Below are 23,310 nucleotides of genomic sequence, written 5' to 3'. Positions count from 1 at the left end.
ATTTGAAATAGACGAAAGAATTTGTTATGACATAAACAAGCATAAGGTATGTAAACTTGTTAAGTCATTCTTTGAGATAAAACAGGTACCCAAAATAGAATCAAATATCTAATGAAGTTATTCTGCCAAGTGTTTTTGCTTTTGTCTAATATGACATAGGTGTTTATAAAAAGTTTGAATCTTATAGTACATGTGTCATAATATGTTGATTTTCGGTACTAACCAAAATCAGGTGAACAAAACTAAGAAATTATTGTCATCAAAACTTTCTATAAAATATATTTATGTGGTTGATGTAATTATTGTAACAAGAATTAAATGCGTGAACAAGGATATTATGATAACCTAAATAAACTATATTGAAAAAAATACCCAATATGGGTAAAGATGTATCACAATTAGAATTCTCTCAAGAAAATGGTTGGTTGATGTATTCTATAAGAACTAGTATGAATATTGCTTTTTTCATGGGAAAGTTGAGTATTTATACAAGTAATCTGAGTACTCAACATTAGCAAGCAATAAGATGAGTATTTAAATATTTTAAAGGAACAATGAATTATGAACTTATGGTATGAGTTATCTTGGGTATCGTTTACTTTTAGAGCGATATTCATATGCAAGCTAGATATCTAACTTAGTGGATCATTACTCTACAAGTGGTTGGGTATTTTTGCTTGGGGGATGTGTCATTTTTATGATTCTAACATGAAAACTTGCTTCAAAAACTCAAAATTATATTTTAAGTTCTATGTTGTAGTCGTTGTCGGTGAAAACGCAAAAATGTTAAGAAACTTAATGCTTGGCATTCCATTCTGGCCCAACCAAAATTTTCCATTTCTATACATTATAATAGTGCAAGCGCCTTGGCTTAGCCATACAACCAAGTGTATAATGTGACGTATAGACATTTAGGTGTTAGACATAACATTATTAGGGAATTAATCATGGATTATGTTATATATTTTGAGTTTCTTAAGATACAACATAATTTTGCAGACCATAATACCAAGAGCCTAACAAATGACTTGGTTGCTAAGGTTATTGGACTAAATTCCATTTAAATATCGAGTTCTGAGACACCCAATGCCCTTTTAATATAACATTTGGAACCATATTCAATGATGAAAGCTTATTCTTAGTGATTTGAACACATAAAGAAAAACATCCCCATATATGTGTTCGAACCTATATGTTAAATTTTATTTTTCTTAATAATTCAATTAGACAATGTATATGTAGGTACAATGATTAAAAAATTACCTATATGAACTTGATGTGTAGCCACGACCAGTTGCGAGTTGGATTTTATGTGATCATGAATGGATAGAGACACTCAGCTTCATAAGTGTGTCGAATTTGTATAACTAGATTGGTGTTGAAATTAGTGTGTATTTTATCTTCACATATTCAAATGGTGAAATAGGTTTAAAGGTTCAATCTTACCACACCTTAATTCTTAAATATTTAGAATACGTAAAATACTAACATGAAAACTTAATTGGTTCGATTTTCATTTATCTACAAGTTTGAGTTTTTTACTTTATTATATAAATTCAAGGGTTACACTATATGTTAGTGTCATTTGGTGTGATTGGTATTTATATTAGTGTCAAAGGGGATTAAATTGTGATCTAATGCAAGTTTGATATTGTGGAGTGCATACTTGTGTAGCATGAGTCTAATCTCGTACATAATTAAACGTGGGTAGTGCCCTAACTAGTGTCTAAAAGACAAAGCTCATGGCAGTGCTCCTGCTGAGTAATTAAGAGAACGATAGAATTTCAAGTTGAAATTATAATAGAAAAACACCTATAAAATTAGCAGATATATTAAATTTAACTTAGCTAAAATACTTTTGGTCTTATAAGTTACAATAACTTAAGGAAAAGTTAATGTTTCAAAGTTGCAAAATTGTTGTGTTTCAAAGTTACAATACCAATGTGCAAAGTTGCAAAAAAGTTTGCAAAGCTGCTATATTAGACCTTGTGGTATACATACCATGAAGCAAATCGTGGTCTAGTTGGCCAAGGGACAGTCTCGTGCACACCACCCTGACATTCCGTGGTCGGGTGTGGTCGTGCTCATCTGTGCTCCTAACGACGAAATCAAACAAAGAAGGTGATTGGTTGTTGGTTTATTTGGCCGTTGAATGACTATTTTGCCCGTTTGTTTTTTTTTTTCAAACTCAATTCACTACATAAATAAACCTTCTATTTTCACCAAAACTTACAGCTCATTCTAATCTTCATTCTCTAAAACCACAAAACACATATACATGGATTCCACAAAACATATTGAATTTTTAAAAGCTTTTGACTCGGATGACGACGTAGAATTCGTCGACACATTCTGCAACGTTGTGCAACACATTCACGACGAAGAAAGTTCGAATGCAGCTCGTACAAGAGCGGTCGTCAATCGTGATCGCCAAGCCGCACACGACTTATTGGTACGTTAATTGTCTTTATAATGACGACTCCGTCGAACGTCGTTTCCGTTTGAATAAGGCTATATTTTTACGTATTAGTAATGCTTTAGAATCTCGTTATGCTTTTTTCAAACAAAAACCCGACGCTAGAGGAAGAATGTGTTTTAGTAGTATACAAAAATGTGCGGCTGCTCTTAGGTATTTGGGATACGGTATAACATTTGATGCATGTGACGAATACTTGAAAGTATCCGAGAGGACCGCAGTTGAATGTGTAGATTGGTTTTCTGCATGTGTTTATGAGGTTTTTCACGAAGAATATTTGCGCAAACCTACTCAACGTGATATTGAGAGATTATATGCGACTCATGAAGAGAGGCATGGATTACCAGGTATGCTTGGCAGTCTAGATTGTACGCATGTGGCTTGGGAAAAATGTCTAACTGCATGGCGTGGTCAGTTCACTCGAGGAGATATAGGTGAACCAACTATCATCCTAGAAGTTGTTGTATCTCAAGATTTGTGGATATGACATGCCTTTTTTGGAGTGGTGGGGTCTAACAACGACCTTAATGTTCTTGGCCAGTCTCCAGTTTTCAACGATATTTTGACCGACAAAGCACTTGATATAACGTTCACGGTGAACGGGCTCGCGTACAAATACGGTTACTACCTTGGTGATAGGATATACCCGAATTATTCTACATTGATGAAGACATACTCGGTTCCTCAAAGTGAAAAGGCAAAGTTTTTTACAAAAAAACAGGAATCGGCGATAAAGGATATTGAGAGAGCATTTGGAGTCCTTAAGCAGACATGACATGTAGTGAAATATGCTACACAACTCTGGGATAAAGAATGAATTAAACGAATGATCCTAGCATGTATTATAATGCATAATATGATTATTGAAGGTGAAGGTCGAGCGATTTGCAAGTATGATCCGAACGACGTTGTCGTTCCAATTGAGGAGTTCATACCCGGAACTAATGCGTTTTAGAGCGAGTTGTTGAAACTTATAACAGTGAAATGTGTTTCAATCTTCGAGAAGATGTCGCGGAACATTTGTACCAACATAACATGAACGACGATTACGTTTTTTATATGTATGTTTCTTTGTTTTTTTAATTAACGTAATTTTTTTTTTCTAAATTAACTAAATAATGTAGTTTGAAGTTGTAATTTTATTTTTATAATTAATGAAATACTAGTTTAAATAAATGAATGCTTTTTAATTATAAAAAATATAATTTTATTTTATTTTTGAATTAAAGAAAATAAAAATAATAATGTGGAGTGGTGTGTTAGTGGTAGGTATCTTATGTTAGTGGTAGGTGAATGTTGTGCTGATGTGGCACCCACTACATATGTGATATGTGGTGGGTATAACGGATGACAAATGATTGTCTATTATTGTTGAAAAGATATTGTTGCGAAGCTGATTATGTCGAAAAATTATTTCAGGCAAAATTGTTGTAATGCTAAGTTGTTTAGTGCTTAGCTATTTCAACGCTAAGTTGCTGTAAGCCAAACGACTATAAGTCAAAACTGATGTATGTGTTGTTGTACATAAAATACTTGAGAAGAGAACAACTTATGTGTAACCACAAACAAATTATGTAAATACCAGTTTTCGTTATCATTACCCATTTATGAATTTTGTGAGTATAATACCGTTATACTAGATATTTTCTAGAGTAACGAATTAAGATCAACTCTAAAACAATTCTTGGTTTTGCTTTATTTATTTTCCTATAGAATTAAAGTTTTCGATTATTGTATTATCTTATAAAAATAATATTTGTTGATGCCGCTCACATGGTAAACATAGTTTTGAATAAAAGTGCAATTATTACTCCATGATAACTATGATATGATAACTATCTATACAATCACATTATTTTGATCTAAAACACGCAATTTTCATCTAATTCCCAACAATTGAGTGGTAAATAGTTTGGGATTAATTTCGATTCTCGAAAACTTCAATTCTTGGATGATCACATGCCTTATAACAAAGATGTTTGCATGGTCCATTTGGTTTGCGGGGTATGCATGGACCCGAATAGAAGTTGGCTTAAATGGGGTAAAGTATATCATTGTTGCCTAAAAAGAAGACACTTTGAAGGGAATTTGCATAAAATTAATTGTGTAGAGCCATAGAGGAGGGGGTCGCTCAAGGGAAAAGAGGTGAGAGAAACAAGAGAAGGGAGGGGGTAGGGTCATAATTTTTTTTTTCTTATTTTGTTTTTTATTCCATATGATTTTCTCTTCAGATAACACTTGTACATGTTTTATTCCAGCTTAGTCCATTATATATATATATATATATATATATATATATATATATATATATATATATATATATATATATATATATATATATATATATATATACACACTAAAATTAATGTCATTTAAAACGAAAAAAATATACAAAGTACATCTATTTTTTGCTAAAATTTATCGCAAGTGTATCTTTAAATTACGATAATCAATCACATATTTATACTTCTATTATTATATCCATTACAATATGTTTATTTATTTTAATAAAACAACCTTAAATTGCTGATCAATCTTAGATGATTGTTCTCAGCCTTTCTTAACGACTTAGAATATATAATTTCATTAGCACTAAAGAAAAATAATGGAAATTTATATAATAAAACGAGTGACAACTTTTTTTGTTTTAAGATAATATTAATAAAATTAAGTTTATCCATTTTAGACGTTTATTTGAAGATTTTTATGTGGACCATGACATACAACAAGCACATGAGAATCCAACATAGGTAGACATCCTAATTTAATGTGTTTTGTTTGGTGCCCAAAATGGATCCATGCTTCTAAATGGCGTTATGCTTTTAAACTTCAATAATAAGGAGACAGCTTTACATATGTGCCCCTACCCTTGGTAGAGGGCTCAAGAACATATACATCAACCATTATTGGATATGTAAATCTTTCAAATTTATGACTCCTTCATTCAAAGAGCAAGGACGTAGCATTTTATAAGTAATGATGAAACGGTAGATGGAATGAAGAATTAAGGTGTGAATGGAAAAAGAAACATATGTTTACCATTTTTGCATGGTTGACTAATTTTTTCAAGGGATGTGGTCCTTAATATTCAAGATCTACACATTTTAAACATGTAAATTTAATTAGGTGGTATACGCCCAAAGTTATTTTAGTTTTTTTTAGTGTAAATTACTTAAATCGTCCAATGGTTTGGTCAAAATTTTAAGTTTGATCCCTAACTTTTTTTTTTGCACTCGGGTCGTCCCTACGGTTTGATTTCGTTGTGTTTTTCGTCTCTATTGTTTGGTCAAAATTGTATGTTTGGTCCCTAATTTTACGTATGTAAGGGACAAAAAACGCAACAAAATCAAACCACATGGACGATCTGACCGCAAAAGAAAAGTTAGGGACCAAACATGAAATTTTGACCAAACCATAAAGACGATTTTAGTAATTTACTCTTTTTTTATGAAAAAAAAAAGAAATTAAATATCATCCTATTTTTTCCTATTTTTTTTAAATGATGACAAGTATAATATATATATATATATATATATATATATATATATATATATATATATATATATATATATATATATATATATATATATATATATATATTTGAATTTTATCAAAAATAACAAGTGTCGCAATCTTAAATATGTAGAAAGATGGTAGGAAGAAAAAATATAAAAATATTTGATTTTTCTATGAAAATATACGGTCATATACTACATTTGTATATAATAGTTTTTTGCTACAAACAATAATTTATATTTTAGAAAGAAATAATATAATATGTAAAAAAAAATTTCATTATTATATATAAATAAATACTATTGTTTATGAATCAATTTTTTTAACATGGGGATAGTTAAACAAATTTGATCAGGGACACATCTATACTCCTGCCCCATGGCAGTAGCTCCACTCCTGCTGGCATATACTTAAAGAGTAATCTTCTTGTTTAAATTTTGTTTAAAAGAAATGGAGTTTTATTGCTAAAAAAATAGTTAGGTTTCATATGTAACAGGGGAGCTAATAGTTGGAATTTTTATCCGTCCACTTAATAAAATTATATTTTTCTGTTTATGCCTTTAATTTCCTCATTGTCCTTTATTTTGATTTTGTAGCTCTATATAGTTTTGAATTTTATGCATTTTATTTGGAAACCCACGACCTTGGTTGTTTCCCAAAATGACCCTTAATTGGTTTTATATTTGATGTTTACTTTTATTTTTAATTATGATTTTATTATATATTATTAAATTAAAGTATTTATAAATAATAATGATATTTAAATATTTGAAACAAAAATTAAATAAAAGTTTTTATAGATATGACACAAGGTAGATATTATTATCAAAATTGGTTAAATAGTTTTGTTTGATTTATTAAGTGTCATACAATAGAAGCTAATAAAAAAATTGTTAGTGGGGTAATCTAAAAATGTATCACGGTCACAAATGACACAACGATCACGAACCACGATCTGAAATAACGGTTCTCGCGATGTATTAGTTTGAACATTTTTGTGTAACATCTCTATTTTTACGGACGTTTTAAAAGTTCTTATTTATACTTATTTAAAATAAAGTTTATTTATAAATGCGACATTTTGTCCCATAAAAGTATTTTCCAAAAAAATATTTTTTTTTTCATTGATGTATAAAAGCTTGAGATATCATAATTGATACAAAAATAAACATAAATAGACCTTAGAGTATCTTAGACTATCAGTCTACATCTCCTTGAATCTCTCATCATTCATGTACCTTTGTACCGCTACATGTTATACAAAGAAGCTGAATGGGTCAGGTTGGGAAACCTGCTGAGTACATAGAGTTTTCAATCTACAATAATATAGTTAATATGTTTAATTATCAAACAATTAACCCGATTACCCATCCCCGCTTTCTTCTTTATTCTCCCATAAGGATATGTCATAAGGGCCATCATAGTCATCGTTGGTGACAGTATTGTTGCAGGGATTTCTCTACAGTACGTGTCAGTAGGTTTTATTTCTACCTTCATTCCTAAGGATTATCTTAATCATCGTTGTCGACAGTACTGTTACATGGATTTCTCCACAATACTTGTCAGTAGGGTAGAGTACATCAAATGGGCACGAAGTCCATCACGTATAGGTTATAAACCTGCCTGTATTCCAAGGGATTGTCATCAAATAGTCTGGTGGTTATCACTTATACTCTGTTAGGCAACTACATCATTGGTACACTGGTACCATATCTACATCATAAGTACATTAGTACAATTTCTACCTTGTTAGTAGTCTAGTACTATTAAAGTCGTGACATCCTATTGTCATTTTAATCATTCATCGTACTATGGCATCTTATTAACTTCATCTCTCATCATACTATGACATCTTAACTCTCCTTAATCTTCTCATTACCCTTCATTACCCAACGTATTATATTCATGAAAATACATATACGACATAAGTCATATAAAATTTATCTTTATAATATTTCATCTATAACATATCATTTTTACACATAAGCACATATAACATTCAATTATCTAAATACTTCATATCTATGTGTAAGATGAAAGTAAGTATCCACTCACTTGATAAAGTGGATGGCTGAAAAGTCGAGCAGGGCTTCGCTTCAATAAATAGATTTTCCTTTGATGTGACCTAGGTTCATTTCACTAAGTCTTGGTCCTATATTCCTGGTGACTAATGATAATCTAGATTGCTCACTAATCCCAATGTATACATCAAGATCTAGCAAGTAAGGAACAACGAAATAGGATTATATCTGAGGTAGGGTCCGTTTGGTCTACAAGGTATACTGTTTGGAAGTCCCACTTTAAACACCTCACTAAATCCAGCCTAGACATCATTCTCATAAGTAGATCAATCAGTATAACAACTATGACTATAGTTATAAGTTGCACTTGAAGCAGACTAAGTGTAGCTCAACTTACAGAGTATTTTCATGAATACCGGGAATTATGCGGGCATAATCTCGATCAGAAATATTTATCTCTCAGACGCTCCAGGTCCTTGTTAAGTAGTCGGAAACTAGAGAGTAAATGGACTAGGGTTAAGAAGAAATTTCAACGGATTTTGGCTGAAATTTGAGTGAGGAATGAGCTGAACTTCGACTGCCTTTCTTAGTTGAAAGAATGTAGGATGTGTCATGCATTTTGTCTGCATGTGCCACGCACAATATCAGAAGGTTGACGTGGCTCCTACAGATGCATGAAACATGTCCTCTATTAGGTGGGTCGTCATAAGCGTGGTGCGCACATTGACGGCGTGTACGCCTGAGTGCAAATTTTTATAAAACTTCAAGAAACCTGTATCTTCTGCATACGAGCTCCGTTTTTGACGTATTTTATATTCACATGTAGCTATCGACGAGATCTACAACTTTCATTTAGAATCTGTCGGCTAGTTTTCAATTTATTTCTATTATTTATTTTAGCAGGCTTAGCCTGCTAAAGTCTGTATATAATTCATTGCTTTTTCATATGATATCTGTTCTCGACTGTCTTTATATCAACGGATTTGTATTGATGAGATCTTCGATTCCCCTTTAGATTATTTTGTCTATAAATCGAGTGATCTAAAATTCGATTTTTGTGCAAACACAACTGCGTTGAAACTTTGAAAAATTATAACTTCCTCATATGAAGTCAGATTTAGACATTCTCTATATGTACACCCTTGGTTTTACAATTACCATGTATTTTATTTAGATTACTTAGGTGTAACACCAGGTTTTTCGTAACAAGTGTTATTTTATGAAATATAGATATTACGAAAGGGGTAGGTGAGATAAAGCCTAGAAAGGGATAAATTTTATAAATGTTAATTATTAGAATTTTATTGAAGATTGTTGTAGTTCATGTGATGAGGATTCTATGGATATAAAGTTTGCTGAAAACGGAGTCTATATGAGAAAATTATGGCTATTTGAAGTTGAGATGAAAGTAGGATGCTATTATGAGAAAGTCAACGGAAGTCAAGTCAAAGGTCAACCTTTGACCACTATGACGTGAATCATGATTGTCACGACATGACATTTGACTATCACGATGTGAGCAAGTGATTCTCAGGACGTTGGATGCGATGAATCAACAAGACACGTGGCGGGAGAGTGCGACGCATGGCAGGACCATGATTGGACACTACTCACGACGTGATCGAATAATGCTCACAATGTGAGAGCTTGCATAGTATAAAAATGAGTGTTTTTAGTGAGATTTGGAAGGTTCTGGTGCACGTAAGCGAAGCACTACTGGGATTCAGTTGTGGGAGATCATATAAAGTGATTTGTGATGATATACAGAAGATATGAGTCTCACGAAGGTATAATTTACCATGTTATTATGTAATTATTTATACATCATTATTGTTGGGATTGGATTGATTTGAGTATATGTTATGTACATGTACTTGTATCTGTGATATAGTGCTTTTACGGACCTGTTGGTGAGATTTGTAAGTAAATCTCACGGTAAGATAGTTAGTTGGAACTATCAGGGTTATAAACCCTAATCTACTGAAATAGCCCAATATGGTAGATTTGGGTGTTGGCTTATGGGCTTAAGCCTAGTATTGATATATTATTGTATTTAATGAGCTTGGTGACAAATAGTCACGGGTGTAGTTAAGGGTAAATTATAACAAATTCTAAGGAACTTGGAAATTTTTGGTTAGGTACCATTTGTGACTAACGGGAAAGTTGTATAGGTCAAGGACCGAAGCAGTGTGTCAACCAAGTGAGAAGGTGAGTAACACTACTCTAACATCCATTGTAGTTGGTACATGCACATGTTGTTATAAGTGTATTTGTGATTATTATAACATTATATGGTACCTCAGGATGGTATAATCATTTGAATATGTTATCTCGGATTGGAGATATGGTACAAAAACTTAATGTGCACAAAAGTACCCACTAATTTTAATATTTATAACCTAACAAACTTAGACTATCTATGCACTTATAGGCAGTGTACCTAGTCAGATTACAGTATAGCTTAGGTAAGTCGGGTGTCGATCACAGGGAACGGTGGATTAATTTAATATATTTGATTATAGGTTATAGATGACACGAAAATAATAAATAAAATGGTTTAATAAATCTCGAATTAACAATTAACAACTCTCGATAAACTAACAGGAAAGCAAACCTCTTCAGGTACTTTGGTTTAGATAAATTACACTTTAAAAACATAGACAATTGCATACACAAATTCATTTATTCAATGTTCACCGATTCCTAAAATGATTAGATTCGCGTTCACTATAACTAATCCTTTAGCAAACAAGTCAATTCAAACAGTGATCAGTTGATTAAACTAACATGCTTCCTAGTGTTCAGTTCATATCAAGCAAGACTTGTAAATACAGTTAATCAATGTAGATATTTAATCAACCTCTTGTTGATGGTCATCAAACAAGGCTCACACATTAACTTACTTATTCTCAAATTAATTCTAGTTTCACATTCGTTATTTCTAGTCTTATAATCTCGATGGTCATCAAAAATCATAAGAGACAAGCAAATCAAGCAGATCAAGCAACTCAATTTACTTAACAATTAACAGAAAAATAATCATCATTAACACATGAGGATCTTTTAACAAGCTTGGCAAAATAAATTAAACACAAATAAACTATTTAATATAGCAATTAGTCTAATAATCAAAGCTTCATTCAATCATAAACACAAAGTAAAAGGTTTTTACACCTAAATCAGAAACTAAATACAGAAAAGTACCACAATGGAATGCTAAACATGGTCACGTCAGCAAACCATATGATAATCGACATGTATCCGCTCTCCAATCCTTCCGATCTCCGCTCCCGTTAGCTTAACAGCCTTCCGGCCGCCTTCTAGACCCTCAAAACGGCTTAACAGAAGTTAATTGTCGACTAAATTAGGTTAGAAGTCGAATCCCCCCTTCTGGTTAGCTAAAAATCGACATTTATAATCTTTGTGGCCGACCTAAGTACGCTGGGCGTACTTAGGAATACGCAGCGCGTACTCAAGATAACCACGCGATCAAGTTTATCCGGTGCAAGCGTGTACGCGGCGCGTACTATTACCTTACGCGGGGCGTAAGTTGCTATGGTCATTACGCTGGGCGTAATCATTCTGGACGCGGGGCGTAAGTCACTCCTTCAGCATTTTTGATTTCTTTAAGCTTCGAAGTCCGGCTTCCGCTTCAGTCTTTTCTTTTGTGGTTCATCGGCAACGAATAGCTGCAAAACATAATTCAAAGTATTATGAGTACTTTTAAGTTCTAAAATAGAATAAATAAGGCCAAAATATTAAGATAAAGTGCATAAAAATATATATAAAAATACACATATCAAAATACCCCACACTTAGCCTTTGCTTGCCCCCAAGCAAATTTACTTTTATTTTACCAATATCGCACTAAACAATCCATTTAAAACTCAGCCATTATGCCAAGACCTCAACGCGTACATTTGTGTCTAATATTTTCCTAAAGTACCCCCCATATTTTAAATACTCACAATCTTCATAAACACTCGCCCACTTTTTCCGAACAATGCTCATTTTATGCAACCCTGCGAATTCATCCGCAGAAAACCTCCTAACCTCAAGGTATTTTTAGTTGAGCAACCTAAGCATACATATTCTAGAAAATTACAACTTTTTGATACCACTATGGAGCTTTATTTGAATTCTTCATTTCTTTGGTTTGATCTTTGATTTCTTTGAATTCAACACCTTATTTGAATTGATTTCTGGTATCTTCAACTTTTTGGATTTCTTCAGAATTTTGATCTTTTGATCTTCACTTTATTTGCTCCAAAATTCTTCAAACTTTTTTTCGTAATTCTCTCTCTTTTTTTTTCCACATGTAACTCACTTTTTTTCCACTCAAAACCTACATGCTTAAGCAGAGGCGCTCAACCTCAACCTTTTTTGGTTAATGATAATAATTTTCCTGGATACATTTCAGGTTTAGGCTGCTAAACCTATTGCATCCCTCAGACCAAGCGGGGTTATGTTTTTGTTCCATGATTTCACTAAAATAAGGGAGGCCACAAATGCACTATAACGTATATTGGCTCAACTAAACATTTGAGTTCTCATCGGATCATTTCATACAATATTAGCAAAATTTAAATTATCACTAGATTTATCTAAATTAAACTATTATTTCAAGTTTTAAAATTTTTAAATTTTGTAAATTCTAGCAATTTCATTTTTCTCTTAATTTTAATTTACTTTTACCGATCCCCTACCCCACACTTAATTCATACAATGCCCTCATTGTATGCTAAAACAAATTAAGAACATAAAAAGGAGAAAAAGGAACAGACTCCCCTGGGTAGTTGTGGCGAGATCGAATGGGGCTGCTACAAGTTGCTTCAAATATCGCCGAAAGACTGAAAACTGGAACTGCTGCCTCTGAATTTGCCGAAAAATAAAATCAAGACCGCCATCTTCAAAAATGTGGTGCAAAATATTGCAAATAAATGCAAAGCATAGTAACCATGACGTGGGAAAGTGTCGACCACGTCGTCTCGTCAAGAATGACATCCTCTACTCGCGATGAAAAATCCCCCATAACATAGGAAAGTGTCAACCATGTCGTGGCAGCCGGGACGATACTTCTTCCTCGCGTCGAAATAAAACTCTATGGTATGAGAACTGCTCATCCATATCATAAGAGTCAAAACATCGTAACAATGCCAATCTTCAAAATGATCGCTCACGAAATAAATATGCACCCCACACTTATGACAAATTGTGGGTCTCGACTATAATCTTCAACTCTCATACCGCTCTCTCTAGCAACAGTCGGACCTAGCTGCTGAACTTACTGCCAGCTTCCTAAGGGCGAAAATTCTGCAGAAATCTAAACAACCAAAGAGCATCAACATGGAAAACAAACTAAATCAAACTAAATCAAAGTTTAATTACATACCAAATACTAAAAACTAAACTAAACTAAAAATAACACAAAACAAATAAAACAAAATAAAAAGGATCACTCGTCATCTCCATCATCATGTGGCTGTGTCCCAGAAGTACCGGCCCCGTCAAATCGTGACTGGAATGGTGGTGGAAAGGGAACCGAATACTGAAACCCCTGGTGAGCAAAGAATGCATTCAACGCATTCCCTTGCCACCGCTGTTGTGAACAGAATAAAGAAGAAGTCTGGTCGTCGCTTTACGCGGGGCGTAACCCCAACACCCTGAGATGTTCATCCGTGATTCGGGTCTTATTACGCATGGCGTAATTAAACATACGCGGGGCGTAATTAAATTTTCCTTTCTTCTTTTAATTGAATTTCCTTTTCTTTTTAATCATTTCATCTAGGGACTTAAAACTTATTTATTTATTTATTTATTTATTTTTTTTAATTTCTTAAGCTAATGATGACTTCACGATGAGTGATAAAAAAAATTGAGATGTCATAATCACTTATCTTTGTCAAGATCAAACAACAATGGTTGATCAAAAACCTTTGCATGCAAGAATTGGTTTGCGAAAACACCCACTTTCGGGACCCGTTAGAATATTTCCTTTGTTTTCCTTGCACCTTTAACTAAAAGCGGAACAAGAAGTGACCTAACTAGTCAAGAACAGCAAGAGCTCGGTCTTCCACTTAACCACCACAATACGCCTTGCTATACTACGCCTCATGGATCGAGTTGGACAAATAAACAAAGTAGTAGGCTAAGCAGGTCAAGAATTCCCTAGTCGCTTTCATTCCCGAAACCCATGCAAAAATTAAAGTCAAGCAATGTGTACAATCCCAAATTCCTGCAACATAAGAACAAGAACCTTCCCGACAAGTGAAATGATATCATCGAAAATCAAATTAAAAATAAAAACTAAAAATAAAAACTAACTAAAAACAAATAACGAATAATCAAATAAAATAAATTAATGACAAGCCGTTCCCCGGCAACGGCGCCAAAAACTTAATGTGCACAAAAGTACCCACTAATTTTAATATTTATAACCTAACAAACTTAGACTATCTATGCACTTATAGGCAGTGTACCTAGTCAGATTACAGTATAGCTTAGGTAAGTCAGGTGTCGATCACAGGGAACGGTGGATTAATTTAATATATTTGATTATAGGTTATAGATGACACGAAAATAATAAATAAAATTGTTTAATAAATCTCGAATTAACAATTAACAACTCTCGATAAACTAACAGGAAAGCAAATCTTTTCAGGTACTTTGGTTTAGATAAATTACACTTTAAAAACATAGACAATTGCATACACATATTCATTTATTCAATGTTCACCGATTCCTAAAATGATTAGATTCGCGTTCACTATAACTAATCCTTTAGCAAACAAGTCAATTCAAATAGTGATCAGTTGATTAAACTAACATGCTTCCTAGTGTTCAGTTCGTATCAAGCAAGACTTGTAAATACAGTTAATCAATGTAGACATTTAATCAACCTCTTGTTGATGGTCATCAAACAAGGCTCACACATTAACTTACTTATTCTCAAATTAATTCTAGTTTCACATTCGTTATTTCTAGTCTTATAATCTCGATGGTCATCAAAAATCATAAGAGACAAGCAAATCAAGCAGATCAAGCAACTCAATTTACTTAACAATTAACAGAAAAATAATCATCATTAACACATGAGGATCTTTTAACAAGCTTGGCAAAATAAATTAAACACAAATAAACTATTTAATATAGCAATTAGTCTAATAATCAAAGCTTCATTCAATCATAAACACAAAGTAAAAGGTTTTTACACCTAAATCAGAAACTAAATACAGAAAAGTACCACAATGGAATGCTAAACATGGTCACGTCAGCAAACCATATGATAATCGACATGTATCCGCTCTCCAATCCTTCCGATCTCCGCTCCCGTTAGCTTAACGGCCTTCCGGCCGCCTTCTAGACCCTCAAAACGGCTTAACAGAAGTTAATTGTCGACTAAATTAGGTTAGAAGTCGAATCCCCCCTTCTGGTTAGCTAAAAATCGACATTTATAATCTTTGTGGCCGACCTAAGTACGCTGGGCGTACTTAGGAATACGCAGCGCGTACTCAAGATAACTACGCGATCAAGTTTATCCGGTGCAAGCGTGTACGCGGCGCGTACTATTACCTTACGCGGGGCGTAAGTTGCTATGGTCATTACGCTGGGCGTAATCATTCTGGACGCGGGGCGTAAGTCACTCCTTCAGCATTTTTGATTTCTTTAAGCTTCGAAGTCCGGCTTCCGCTTCAGTCTTTTCTTTTGTGGTTCATCGGCAACGAATAGCTGCAAAACATAATTCAAAGTATTATGAGTACTTTTAAGTTCTAAAATAGAATAAATAAGGCCAAAATATTAAGATAAAGTGCATAAAAATATATATAAAAATACACATATCAGTACTTGACTAGTTAGATTGGTTATAATGAAAGACTGATATATATTGGGTTATATTTATCTTGGATTGGAGATAGTATCATTTGACAGGTTTGGGATTAGTGTTTTACAAAGGATGGGATTATTATGCAAAAAAAAGGTTTCTGTTAGATCTCTTAGGAGATATTGTGAATATATCACGTCGTTGCAGATGTAAGACCATGAATTGAAAAAAGGGTCACAAGGTGAAGAATTATCATGGTCATGACATGAATATAGATGGACCATAATGTAAGGATTAAATTTTGTCTAGGGCTGGCTTCCAGCTATTTGATTGGTTTTGGAAGATAAGCCATGAGATTACTATGTATGGTTGATTGATGTTTAGTATCTATATTTCAACTGTGTGAGCTGATAATTGGTGACTGTGTTGTGATACGAGATTAGAGCCACAATGTGGCTGGAAATTATGAAGTTAAAAGTGTGCTTTAGATTGAAAGCAGGATACTTAATATTAGTCGTGATGAATTTGGGAGATATGAGGACAAATATTTTCAGGATATAAACCCAGTAGAAGAAACTGATACTTCAAATATAAATTTTGGAGGTAGTAATCACTACTAGAAAAACAGCCTTTAATGACGCGCAAACAATGACACGCGGTGATTTACGATACGCAAAAGCGTGCGCTCTAAAAATAATGTCATCTCTTCAAACTTTTGAAGGATAGAGGTCACGCTTTTGTGCGTGCCCTAAAATTAATGTCCAAGAAAAAAAATTAAAAACACGGAGGGCACTTATTTAAAAATGGGCGTCGTCTAGAAATGTCGCTTTATATTTTTTGAATGAAAGGCGCGTTCTCTTTTTTTGCAGCTGGGGGGAAACGAAAATCCCAAAAGTTTGAAATGCCGCCATTGTTATCCTCTATCTTATTTCCATCTTTCTTCTCTCTCTCTCTCTCTCTCTCACTCTCTCTCTTTCTCTATCTCTCTTACTCTAATACCCAAAAAAACCCTAATATCATCACAAATCCTCTTTTCTCCCACAACAAAATCGCAATATCACCAAATCTTTGATCCCGTCTTCTGAACAGATCAAACCTGCAGGGGTTCTTGATTTCTCTATGTTGATGTGTGGTGACACGAACAAAAAAAGGAGTGTAGCGCCTCTACCTTTCAATTTCATTTGTCGGTTGCTTCAAATCGACTATTGCTTTCTCTCTCATAGGGGTTTCTTTGTGCGTTCCCTTGACCTCCGTTATAAAGGAATATCTGTGGGATACAAAAGGCGTTCGAGAGAAAGGGAGGACATCGATCAAGGCTCACTTACTTCTACCCACTGGAACCACCATATCTCCCACTCAATGTTGAAAGCAACGTCGACATCGTCGATAATTTCGAAGACAAGATCCAGGTTCTTATTTCTCCTTTATTCATGCCTCTAATTTCGATTTTGAATCCTCTTCTCTTCTCTTCTGTAAAACCCTAACCAGAAAAACCATACAAGTTTCAATCATGATTTCCTCCTCCGGTGGCCATAACTAATTTTGCGTTGGAGGCACTTCTTCTGCTCCCGATACTCATGGTTCTAAGGATGTCGCATACAGTTTTCTCAAATCTCGTAGCTACCATGGCCTCTTCCCTTAGATCGAGGTTCTCTCTTTCTTTCTCTCTCTATCTCTTTCTTTCTCTCTCTCTCTCTCTCTCTCTCCTGTTCATATAATTTTCTTACCAGAACATTCGTTTATTTTAGTTGTATAGATTGCAATTACTGATTTCGATGTGTTTCTTAATTTATTCCTACATTCAAATCAAAGTCACATTCAATCTACAATAAAGAAAGCGAAGCTGCACTTCAAGCTAGTCTTTGGGGGAAATATTGAAGAAACATTTGATCAGCTTGAGAGTTACAGGACACGGACACTTCATTTGCTTCAACTAGCATTCTGGATAGACATACAGAGTTTTCCTTGAGCGTTGTTCAGTCAAGAAAAAAAATATAATGAGGACTCATGTTGTTGCTTTGGCCTTCGATGGTGAAGAGGTTTGGCTGAATTCTACTAGTTTTGAATCTTTTAACACTATGGTTTTGTATCCAAATCAGGTGTCCATGATTCTGTTCCTTGTGAAAATTAGATTTGTTTTTTTGGCCATGTACCTATATATAATTTGGTTTATTGGTTTGTTTTTGGGTGTGCAGACTGAGCTGATATCTGATGATCAAAATGGAAATATTCTTGTATGGGACTTGATTGCAAACTCTCATTTCAAGATGGAAGATGGAGTTATACATGTTTATGCAAGTGAAAAGGGTAAGTCTGTAAATTAAATTATGATTTTACACTTATACTAATCATTTGTTTTCAACTCTCAGATTCTGTTGATCTATTTCCTGTTGCAAGCAGTGCAAAAACTTTTTTCATTGACATGCATCACATTCTCAAAATAATCTCTGTTGGAAATGTTCGTTTTGCATGCTATCATCGATTTAGATTTCTTGAAGAGGTATGGTTTTCTTATATTCTATATATATATATATATATATATATATATATATATATATATATATATATATATAGTTTGCAATACCTGAACAGGGAAATCCATTTGTGGTCTCCTGGTAGACTAATCCATGTTGTCCCAATTTACTATTGGTGGAAACATTTTATAGTCTCTCTGCTGAAAGAATCCATGGAAAGTAATGATTGGTACACACATACACTATCTTCTTAGAAACATTTTACAAGTTTTTATAGTAGTAAAAGTAAATATAAATCTGAGCAGAGAGAGAATCTTGAATTTTGTATCAACCCTATATGTGAAAACAACCATTATGTTTTGAAAATATTAACTTTTTCACCTTAGAATGTATGATCAACCCCATTCCTTGAATCTTGAATATTGAATCAACCCCATTTAAGATGTAAAATCTCTTTATTTCTAATGTGAAATTTAATTTTAAAATTAAAGTTACTGTTTGCTAAAGACTGTTACTGTTGACAAAAACCAAGTAATTATTTCTTGTATGCAGCTCGAAAGAGAGTTCTTCACCGAATATGGAGAGGCAGGAAGATATGAAGTTCAAGACGTGGTTGGAAAAGGCAGTTATGGTACTGTAGGGTCTGCCACTGATTAGGCTTATTGATAAGTTTCAACTGGTGCCAGGTTTATTTACTTAATTACCCGTCCCTCCTTTTATCCCTCTTTAATGATAATGATTAGGCTTATTGACAAGTTTCTGATTGATATTTATTAGGATAAGAATGCGGTGATAGTGTTCAGGTGGTATGCAGTTTGCCACAGCCCAATTGCCACTTTTGGAACTAATGAATCACAACTGCCCGATCTATCTGCCCGGGTATTAACCAACACAGATACACATGCCCCAATAGTGAACCTGACACCCGAGACTAAAACACCCATAGTTGAAGTAATTGCATTGGAATTATAAGTTACATGGGCATAGTTGAAGGAATTTCACTGGAATTATCTCTTTTTTAGCATGGACAAGAGATGGTCTGATGGAGGAGATTGTATGTCTCAGGGTACCCTTCAAAAGTTATACAAACTCATGACAGCAGAAATTGTAGCTTCTGACAAGAGCAAACTCAGTTTGTGCTTCATGTTTATCTTTAGGGGGAACGACAATGCAAGGGCGTTCTCATCATAAAGGTACCCTTCAAAACTTGCTACACCACACTCTACACCTAAAATTGGTCCAAGGGCAAGTAATGTTGAATCGTCAAATCAAGCAAATGTTGATCTTCTAATGTTCTTTTACAATGTTGTTCTTTTATAGGTGGTTAGAATTGGACCTAAAGTTGGTTGCTGATATAGGAATTGTGGATGCTCCAAATGCAGGAAAAAACATGTTTTTAAGTGTTATTAGTGTTGACATGTAGTGTTGTTTGACATGTAATGCTTAGGTAACTTGTTTGACATGTGATATTTTTTTGAAATGAATTATCGTTCTTATGATAATTTCAATATGTTGTTAAAAAATATTATTAATAGATTTACTAATTTTCAAATTAAATTTGCATTTAATATTAAATGCAAATTTAATTTGAAAATTAGTAAATCTATAAATAATATTTTTTTAACATTTAAAATTACGATACGCAAAAATGAGTGTCATCTTTATTTATGACATGGCCTTTCTTGACAGGGGCTTCCTTGATACGCATTGCGTGTCATAAACACGCGCGTCGTAAGGTTACGACACGCAAATGCGTGTCGTCTTCTTTTATGACAGGGCCTTCCTTGATACGCATTGCGTGTCATAACCGCGCGTCGTAAATGCGCGTCATAAATGCGCGTCGTCTCTCTCTATGACAGGGCCTTCCTTGACACGCATTTGCGCGTCGTCTGAGCGTTTTACGACGCGCAATGAGCGTCGTAAAAGGCCATTTTTCTAGTAGTGAATATTTTTGAGATGAGTAGTGAATATGAGTAAACTTTGCTTTACTTACAAAATATTGGATTCATATATTTTGCATAAAGTGGCAATGACATGAAAATGTTGGTGTTTGAAATATCCTGAGAAAAATATGGAAATGAATATAAGGATAACTACGGGATTAGATTTATCATATAAACTGAAAGGAATTGTAGTGTTTTCTCAGGTTCGAGATACCACAGAAACGGAAATACATACACATGAACGGTTTTGGTATACTACAACATCCTATGATGCACATACAACCCTAAATGCGTTAGATCTATGTTTTCTCTAATTATACATGCAATATTATTTCCAAAACATTAAGCCTACAACTAGCATACAATTGACATAAATAACATAAAAATACTAGTTAGGAGTTTACCTCTTTATGTAGCTTGTAGAACTTGTTGAATTTGGCCTTTAATAACTTAGTGCCCCAAGTGTGACACCTCAAATGGTTCACAACACACCTTAGAAAAAGGATGGCATTTGAGAGAGTTTCTTGCATACAAATCAGCTCATATGAACTCATAGAACATTAGAGTAGTCAATTTTAGCTATGGGGTCAAGTATATATATATGTTAGGAATCCAAGAGTCATGGGTAAACCCTAATCCATACTCTTGGGCTTATTATCCATGATCCATGAATCAAGTGGGCTAACTCTTTATGGATTCATGTATATATATATATATATATATATATATATATATATATATATATATATATTAGTAATTTACATAATTAGTCCCCATTGATTTAATTAGTCTCTTTTGATCACTAAATTAGTTCCAAATTAATTCTTGATCAATACTAATTAAATCATATGATTTCATATTAATATATTAGAACTTATAATATATTAATAAATCATAAATAACCTCTTCTCAAAAGTCCATCCTATCAAATTGACGTGGTAATATGCAACCCAAATGGACCATGCTACTCTCAGGTCAAGTACATACTAATTATAGTTATGGGCTTAGACACCTAATCCAACAGTGTCCCACTTGGATAAGTCTAATAACTATTATTGCCAGTTCGAATCCAAAATCCCGACTACCAATCGTAACTCTTAAAAGTCGTTGTCGAACTCTGACGTAGTCAATGACGCGTCCATTAGATAAGGGATCATATATTCCTCCATTCTAGATATAGTATGGACTGACAAATGGATTATAGTCATTCTCTCTGTCCATCTGTTATTTCCCGATTTTCAATTTATGATGACCGACTAATTGAACAAATCAAATTAGTCCAGGCTTGGCCAAGCACTTAGGGGTGTCATCACTAAATCATCTAGGGGCCCACAAATATCGCTTTTAACCATATGGGGTAAAAGGAACGGATAAACTTCGATTCAAATTCTTGATTGTAATGACTCATCAAATTACACACAACAATATGTTTTGTAACACCAAGTTACTGGTGCGTTTACATATGTCAATGTGCAACCAACTTGCAACTACAAATCACATGTCCCCGTTTCAAGAATATAAGATATTGTCGTCTCACAATCACTCGTGATAAAATCCATGAAGTGATTCAGATTAGCATAGGTTGAATCCAACACTCGAATCTTATTCTAGGAGTACTCATGAATACTGCAACAAACTTGTGCTATGTCAAAAACACCTAGACAAACTATAGACATATTCATGATAGTCTTGCCTCAATACCTACTTCCAAAGTATGATAAACTATGGATGGTTTGAGTAACCTAGTTATTCGGGAAGTCAAAACTTGCAAAGTGAAACACGAGAATAATACTAATCTTATATGGCCCCAAAACTTTTGAGTACCATATTGATTACTCATTATACATTGTATAATTTTTCGTATAATCAACTTAATACTTGAATTAAAACAATAGTTGTCCCACACTCCAAGCATGCACACTATGTTTATCTATGATCCTTACTTTGTGAAATAGATCATTTAACAACATTTCAATGATGCACGTTTCACAATTCCAAATCTTTACCATAAATGTAAGAATATCAAATTCTTGCCATTTACTGTAATATGTTAGATTCTAAACTTATATGCAATGATCCTCTTGTAATGACTATGCACAAAAGTCACAGAGACTTGGCAACAGACATTACAAAGTATTCAAATGGAGAGCAATCTCATAGAAACGAAGTCTCAAATTCAAAGTACATTCCTTTGAACATCTTTCTTGCATTAAGTTTCCTAATCTCACATAGATGTAAAGTGTAACTTCCACTAATGGAAACATTTCCATGTTCTCATTTTGACTATCACTTCTGAACAAGAGTTAGATCTTCTAAGAGTGTGTCAATATGGTCCATCCACTTTTATACTACCAACTACAAGCGACCAATCCTTGGCGAACCTTAGATTGTCCTTAACAGTTGTTAACCACTTTAGTCATATCCGATTCTAGTCCTTTTTCCCTCTTAATGCCCTAGGGATTTGGAAAATTTAGAACGGATGAATATTATAGCACATGTAATCGATCCTATACATGAAGCATATTGGACGCGATTTATAAAGACATGGTACCTGACCAGTCTTTTGCTACAATATTTCTATTTTCCATGTTCTCATAATTCAAATTATGAAGAGGGATGCCATAATCATAATCAAATTTTGAGAACACAATTAACATTTCCATATATAGAATTTCCGTGTGTTGAACCATTCCAACATAACATTCATATATATTTGACTAAATTTGATTAAAAACTCAATGTAAGCTTTTAGATTTGAAATGAAGGATAATTTCTTCTCCCTTAATTATAGCAAAACAACTTTTCAAACCATGCATCTTTGCAAATTGAAACTTTTGTTTTCTATAATTAACACTACTAACTTGCAACACTTAACGAAATAATTATGCTCCCACTAGCATAATAATTACATTCTTACTAGCCTAACACTTATGCTCCCACTAGCTTTGACATATACGTAGAAATCAGTTGGACTTCTAGAAATCAATACTTATTGACTTTCTTAACAAAGTTGAGATTTGTGATATAAGATGCTTCGATAAGACTTTATCTAGGCTTC

At 33.6% G+C, this 23,310-nt stretch overlaps 1 protein-coding gene across 1 annotated transcript; it reads left to right on the top strand.

Annotated features, from left to right (window-relative positions):
- Positions 1 to 2,393: 2,393 nt before the first annotated feature.
- On the top strand, positions 2,394 to 3,251 carry LOC111891120 (uncharacterized). Its single transcript, XM_023887204.1, has 2 exons — positions 2,394 to 2,823; positions 2,980 to 3,251. Exons 1-2 carry the CDS (start codon positions 2,394 to 2,396, stop codon positions 3,249 to 3,251), a joined length of 702 nt encoding a protein of 233 aa, XP_023742972.1.
- The last annotated feature ends 20,059 nt before the right edge of the window (positions 3,252 to 23,310 follow it).

Source organism: Lactuca sativa, chromosome 3, assembly GCF_002870075.4.
Source record: "Lactuca sativa cultivar Salinas chromosome 3, Lsat_Salinas_v11, whole genome shotgun sequence".
Classification (NCBI taxonomy): domain Eukaryota; kingdom Viridiplantae; phylum Streptophyta; class Magnoliopsida; order Asterales; family Asteraceae; genus Lactuca; species Lactuca sativa.
The sequence above is the reverse complement of the archived record's forward strand: the minus strand, read 5'-3'. Positions and strand labels throughout refer to the sequence as shown.